Source organism: Acanthisitta chloris, unplaced genomic scaffold (genome assembly GCF_000695815.1).
Source record: "Acanthisitta chloris isolate BGI_N310 unplaced genomic scaffold, ASM69581v1 scaffold33631, whole genome shotgun sequence".
Lineage (NCBI taxonomy): Eukaryota > Metazoa > Chordata > Aves > Passeriformes > Acanthisittidae > Acanthisitta > Acanthisitta chloris.
Window position 1 is genome coordinate 45,129 of NW_008658277.1, and position 7,282 is coordinate 52,410.

The following is a 7,282-nucleotide window of genomic DNA, read 5'->3' on the forward strand; positions in this document are numbered from 1 at the left end:
TGAAACACTGAGGGGAAAAAGTACTAAGACTAAAACAAAACACTGCACAGTAAGTTACTGCAGTATAAGAAAGAATTAAAGTATAAAAAGAGACAGCAAAGAGATATGAGAAACTCCTAGGGAAAGGCATATGCAAAATACTAAGCACAGCATATAAAATTCAGCAGTGTAGAAAGATTTAAATGAACAAGTTCAGTCTTGATGAAATCATGGGGAAAAAGTACTAAGACTAAAACAAAACACTGCACAGTAAGTTACTGCAGTATAAGAAAGAATTAAAGTATAAAAAGAGACAGCAAAGAGATATGAGAAACTCCTAGGGAAAGGCATATGCAAAATACTAAGCACAGCATATAAAATTCAGCAGTGTAGAAAGATTTAAATGAACAAGTTCAGTCTTGATGAAATCATCTCAAGAGAAAACACAAAGGTTTCAGAGCTAGCCAACAGAAGCAAATTTCTCAAATGTGCACCAAACCATACTTTTCTGAGAGGAATTACAATCCACAAAAATTTATATGTGCAGCAACAGAAAAATGAACATTAACAATACTTTACAACTATATAACCTCCCAGATCAGTCTGTTATTATCTACAAGAATGTCTATGTTGCAACGAAATTTCTTCTAGAGATGTCACATCTGTCTTTGTAGGAGAGATCTACTGTAACAGGGGTTGTGGAACATCCATCATATCATCCATCTCTCTGAATAATAATATTCCATAATCTGTAATGGTTATTTTTCCTATTATACCATCCAGTTTTCCCAGAAATATTAATATATGAATGTTGTTTAAACACTCAAGATTCAAAAAGCAGCAGAATTCATACAGAAATGCTACAATATACATTTAGTAGTTTTTCTTATAGCAAGTCTTAGCAGCAGCCTTTGAAGGTTTTGGTATATTCATAATTTATCAATGTCATAGTAATTTCTTGGGAGAGTGAAAATTAACTCTACGAATGTGTATGTCATCAAGCTATGTAATATCACAAGAAATAACCTCAATTTACAGACATATCAAATTGCTTCTATGACACGGAGGAATACAGGGATTTTTCTGCTGTGCAACATCCAGAGAATGATACTAATGCCTTCCTGGAGAAGTCTGACTCCTCAAACTGGCCAAGGTGCTAATGTCTCTCTGAAATGGCTTTTAGAAAAGACTTATAAACCAGAGAAAAAAATCACCCATAAAGACAAGTCTAATCCCAAACTGATGAAGGAGAGAAAAACAAGCTGAGCACCATTTGAAGCACACTTTGCTTAGCCAGAAATACCATAAGCAAAGGGGACAGCCTTTACCTTCATCTAAACCTACACTAACAGCATGAGAACCCTGGAATTCTATGCATCTGACTAAACGGGGAATACATTTCTGCTAGAACCTTTTTTCTTAACATTTTAGAAAATAATCACCAAATAAGATTAAACAAGGGTGTAATTAAGACACTATTCAAGAATTGTAACACGTAAATTAAGAGTATCCTCTAATGAACCTTGGTACTTTTTAAATTTGAGCATGGATATAGTGCACTACACTCAATTAACTCCTGAACTACAAAGTTCTGGACAAATGACAACCGCACTCATGTACCAAAATATAGACTTTGGATCTTTAGAAGGTTCCTATCACCATGTTGAACCAAATAAATACAAAAACCCACACCACTTTAATAGTTTACCTGTGTACTACAGCAGATAAAGTCATACTACATACAGATACAAAACCATCCAAAGAAGTCGAAAGACAACAGTCCTTTTTTCCATTTATAATTTAAGGAACAGTAACCTTTCTATCTATGGGCTGAAGTGTACACTTTGGGCTGCTGGCTGAAGCTGCAGACATCTGATCACTATTTTGAAATCACAGTTTGTCTAAACCATGCTACACTTCAAAACTCACTCTGATGAAAATGATTGATTCATACCCAGTACTGAACAAAATTTCATTATAAAAATAATGCAGCTTTAATATCAAAAAACCCAGTGGTGCTGGATGAAACATTCAGCTGTGCCTTGTGCCCCACACTCACAAAACTTGTGCTGTGATCATTTACAGACACTACCAGCAGTGGTTCAACTATTCGTATGAGGCAAACTGAAGATCATCTGCACTTGGGCTTTCAGACCCCACAACTAAATACAGAACACCTACTAAACAACAAAATAGAAGTCAAAACAGCATTACATGGACTGTGCAATAAAACCTGGGTCCTGATCTATTACCTGAAGACAAATTTACTCCATGTAAAGGTTCTTCAGTGAGAGAATTGCCCTTTTGTTTCAAAAATTTTTCAGTTACCACAAATGTGTAATTACCACACTTCTACTTACAGACATTCAGATGACAAACACAAAACCAAGTTAATGCTCTTCTCTAATAATAATTTGAACACACCTGTATTGACATTTAATGAATATCAACAGCAATGTAGACATAATTTACTCTGGAGAAAGTTCTGAAATTGCTGCATTTGATCACTTAACCCTCCCTAATGAAGTAATGCAAAGCCTTTCCCATGACACACTGCAAAAAGTGTCTAACCTTAAATTCTATGTACAGCAGAACAGTAATTGCTTAAGCTGTACCTGCAGTGCCTACTGGATATGCTGATAAATAACTGAAACCTAATTAAAGGTTATAATTCTTTTGGTTTTCCTTCCAGATGGTTTTTAAGAGAAAAGAGATAACAGATATGTTTTTAAACAAACAAAAAAAACCCAACTAAAAAAAACCCAAAAAACCAAGTTCTGGCTAAAGAATTCCTATTGCTAAAAATGTATAAACCACATTGCTGTACCATACTGCATATTAAATAGTTTAATTTTTTTTGAGGTAGAAACAAGGAAGAAAAATTAAGACTGAAGAGTATGAAAATTATACAGCACTGAAATTTTTGTGGAAGTACTTTAAATACCAATAATGTACATATTTTTGGTAAGAAACAAAAGCAGAATTCATGGTTACCATAGTTACACATACTCTTTGTTGTGTTTCAATGCCACATGATCTGATTCAAAGTAATACACATCAGGCTCTTCCTCATCCTCCTCTGCAGTGTGGATGTTGGCACTCTCTTTGGCAGATGGTACACATCCAGCAGCAAGCCTAGCCTCAGAAAGTGGCTTTGTTAGTCCATCACTCCCATGATCCCCCGTATTACAATTTGTCTCTTTTTCATTCTGTTTAATTTCTTCAGACTTTTGGGGAGATCCATTGATATTATTAATACCTACAGGTATATTCTTTTCTGTAGGACTAAGATTATTTTCCTCAACCTGTCCGTTTTCTCTACAAGGAGAGTTATTTTTAGGAGGGCTACTTCTGGCAGGGGCAGCCCTTCGTGGGGAAGTTCTCAACGTGTATCTGTGTTCTTGAAGTTCCAGCACAGATGTCACTGGAGCTGAAACACAGTTCAGCACTGAAGAATGTGGTTCAGGTTCACCTGAGATTGCTGCACTGTCATGCTGAGTATTCGGGTTGCTATTGGTGTTTTCAGCACACTGTTCCTTAGAGGCACTGCTATCTCCTACAACATCCACCTCCTCCTCCGAATCCCTTAACAAAGATGACTGGATTTCAGAAAAGGACCCTGCAGCTGGCTCATACGCCTGGTTAGCATGCTCCTCAGGCAAGCAGTCATTTATTATTTTGTGGTCCTCTAACTTTACCTGTTCTTGAGAGTTTGTGCAAGGCACATAATGGTCTACAACACTGTCCTCTTTGCTGCTATTAAGCAACAACGAAGAATGGGCAAATGAGTTTCCGTTTTCTGCTACTGTTTTGTCCTTGGCCATACAGGAACCAGCACTGTTTTGCTTAGTGTTCCCATCAAGCTGACAGTCATCACAGTTGAGAGAATTTGAGTCTTTCTCACCAACTCCATTGACAGTCTGATAGCCTGCAACCTCTTCAACTACTGCAGAATTATTAAATCCTTCTGCACAGACATTCACCTTTTTAACTTCCCTTTTCTCACAATCATCCAATATAAGACATCGACAAGCTCGCTTAGTCCCCGTGGAGACTGCATCATTGTCCGACACTAAGCTCTTATGCTCCAATGACTCCTTCTCTGCTTTAGCAGGCAAGTCTTCCTCTGCACTGTTGGGTGCCTCAGAACGGAGACAGCGCTTAATTCTTTTCAAAACTGGTGAAACAGGTTCTGCTTGGTTTTTTTCACTATTTTCCACAGTTTGTTTATCACCATTATCTTTTTCTGAAGTAGAGAGTCCTCTCTTCCTAGGGCTCACCCATGACTCCCGAGCACTCTGTTGTTTCAAATCAGTAGTTCTTCCACCGTTACTGCCCTTCTGAGCTTGCACAGACTCTGGCCTCTTCTTTGGTGACCTTGATCGTATTTGAGGATGGGGTGAAACTTCCTCTGGGTGAGCAATACTACGGTTCCTTAATGTTCTACCACAGAAGTTTTCATCCAAACCATTTAAACCCACTGTAGATCTTGTAACACGAGTAGATCGAGAAGCAGCCATACTATGGCAAGTCCCTAAAGTATATTCATCATGATCCACTCATGGGGAAACCTTCAAAAATGTAAACAAACAGTCAGAAAAATATTTTAAGAACACCTACAGACACAGCAAATCTGAAGAATATATTGTCACAAATGTACCAATGTAAAACCGAGTAAACCTCTGCACTGTACTCATACTGCTTATTTCTGTGGCATTTCTTTAGGGCATTAAAAAAGTTTTCCATTTAAGCTACCAAGTAGCTGACTCAGTGTTTGTGGTTGTTCTGGCTCAAGCACTTGTGTGTGAATGTTCCTATTTATGCCTTATGTAAGGCTGGAATGTTCCAGTTAGCCTCTAGCCACTAAAATACACTTTTTATGTATCGCACATATGCTATAATGTATTGGTATTATTATTTAAGTTTGTCTTCTCAAAAGAGATGTATGAGATCACATTTTTAACATCCAGTTACATGGTTTCACATGCTGAGAAGTAAACCATTAAAATCCCATTTGCCTGCTCACAACAAATGTTGCTTAAAACAAAAACAAATGGTTCATAAATAACAAAACAGAACTGCAATTCTAATTTAACACCAGATTAAAAAATAAATAAAGCATACCAGTAAAAAATAATTACAGTCATTAACAGTAAAAATGAAATAAATCATGATTTCTGAATTGGAATCATAAAATCATTCCAGCTGGAGAGGACTTTGGAAGGTAATCCTGTCCAACCTCCTGCTCAAATGAATATCAGGATTAAATTCAGACTCAGTTACACGGGACATTGTCCAGATGGGTCTTGAAAAACACCAAGTACAGATATTCCACAACTTCTCTGGGCAACCTGTTCCAGTGTTGAACTGTCCTCATAGTGAAAATACTGTATTTTTAATACTCAGGTGAGGCCTCCCCTATTTTTGCATCATTTACATCACCAAAAAGCCAAAAAGCCTGGCTCCATCAGTCTGCTCCTCAGAGGTACCAGAAGGCTGTTTCCCAAGTCTCCTCCAGTTTTAAACTTCTCATACAGTTGGTGAGATGAATCATCACCTACACCACATTTAAGTAAATTCAGACTCAAAGATGAGTTTCAAACATACAGTTTGAGAGTGTCTGTATTTCACATTTCAGGGTGAAATGTAGGAGTACTTGACATGTCCAATCTCAAAATAAAATTTTGAGAAGACATCAGTACAGTCTTACCCTTCTATTCATTTAATCTTTAAAAATTCAATGCGTCAAACTGTCCATTAACACAAACCTGTCCTAATACGATAATGAACAGACTCACATTTGCGCACGATGTCACACCTTCCCAAATTCCAGATTATACAAACCTGTTCAACTGACCTATTATATTTGATTTAAAATTTTCAATATGGAATCAAACCTTTCACGCATTATCTAGAAAGGTTGAAAATGACAAATGGAGACAATTGTTTCAATAGGTGTTTTTCATCTTCAGCAAAGAATTTAAAAAAAAAAAAAGCATAAATTCTCACAAATCTACTGTTTAAGTGTCAGGTGGTCCTACAGCAGAAAAGAGGCAATGGGACAAGACCAGTACACCTTGTAACCTGTTTGACAGGAATTCATAAGGCAAGCAGTGTTTCTTAACGAAAGCAATGAATCCTAAAAGTATTGCTTGGTGTAGTTCAGGACACAGCTGCATAAGAAAGCACATCATTCTGTGAAACTGTGGTACAGCTCCACACACAACTGTGTAAGACAGCACATCATTCTGTGTACCAGAGGAAAGACAAAAGTGGAAGTTTCGAATGTTCTCAAAACTGCATTTCATTTGTGCTGCTACAACCCTCCTGCATGTTAGCTATTCCCACTGCCTTACAAAAATGCCTGGAAAGGTGCACTGTTTGTACTCCTGGAAACACGTAAACAACTGCTACAACACTGACTTCCATTCTTTCCACTTAAAAGTAAAAAAATGTGAGCTGTGCAATGGTTTCTGTCTTAAGAGAAAAATATAAATAATAGGTCAAACAGGCAAAACATCAGCAGGTGCCTTGAAGAGAGAGAAAAAAACCTGCCTGTTGTCTATAATGTTTTTCTATACCTATTTTCCACATGGATAAACTTGCCTGTATACTCTCCCTTTTTACATGCAAGCTCAATATCTTCTGAAGAGAAATCTCATTTGGGATTGAACTCAAACATGGAAAAGAGAGTTATTTACATATTCCATTTCTCCTATATTGTTCTAATTAAAGCTAACACACATTAAGGATGAGTAACTGACATTTCAAATTGATACCAGCAGAATTGACTAAACCAAATTCAAATGTAAACTTTGGTTAGCAATTATTGCTGAACTCTACAGACATCAGAAAAAATATGCAAGCCAGAAATCTTTACTGATTTTCTGGTATGTTACTTTGTAAGAAATAAACCTTACATGACAAGATAAAGTTATTACTTACTTAGCACAAAGCCTAAAATACTTACCATTGCAAAGCTAGAAGAAACACAAACTTCTGGCATTTCATACAGCAGACTCTTCCTGTGCCACTCAAATAATATCAATCATCATTGCTGTTATCCATGATGTAATCCAAACACTTTACTAGTTTATGCCATCACATTAACAAGATTTTGAAAACTGTTGAGAAAAAGACAGAGATATCAATAAAACACTTAAATCACTACACTGAAAATGAAGAATGCGACAGGACATAGAGAGCAACAGCTTTTTAAAGAAGAAATGATTAATTTTACAAGTGTCCTACATAAAGAAAGACTATTGGGCTATAATGTAATTAACACTGTGAGATGCTAATT

The 7,282-nt window shown here is 36.7% G+C and overlaps 1 protein-coding gene across 2 annotated transcripts in view; it reads right to left on the minus strand.

The window, feature by feature from the left end:
- Positions 1–7,077, minus strand: part of ZZZ3 (zinc finger, ZZ-type containing 3) — a 33,075-nt gene extending 25,998 nt beyond the window's left edge. Inside the window, exons 1-2 of one of the 2 annotated variants that reach the window (XM_009085046.1) lie at positions 6,950–7,077; positions 2,989–4,550 (exon numbers count right to left, since the gene is read on the minus strand). In XM_009085046.1, the coding sequence (XP_009083294.1) occupies positions 2,989–4,499 (1,511 nt within the window). In that variant the 5' untranslated portion in view covers positions 4,500–4,550; positions 6,950–7,077. Of the gene's footprint in view, positions 1–2,988; positions 4,551–6,949 lie in introns of those variants that run through there. The other variant, XM_009085047.1, reaches the window with a different exon arrangement.
- Between the last annotated feature and the right edge of the window lie 205 nt (positions 7,078–7,282).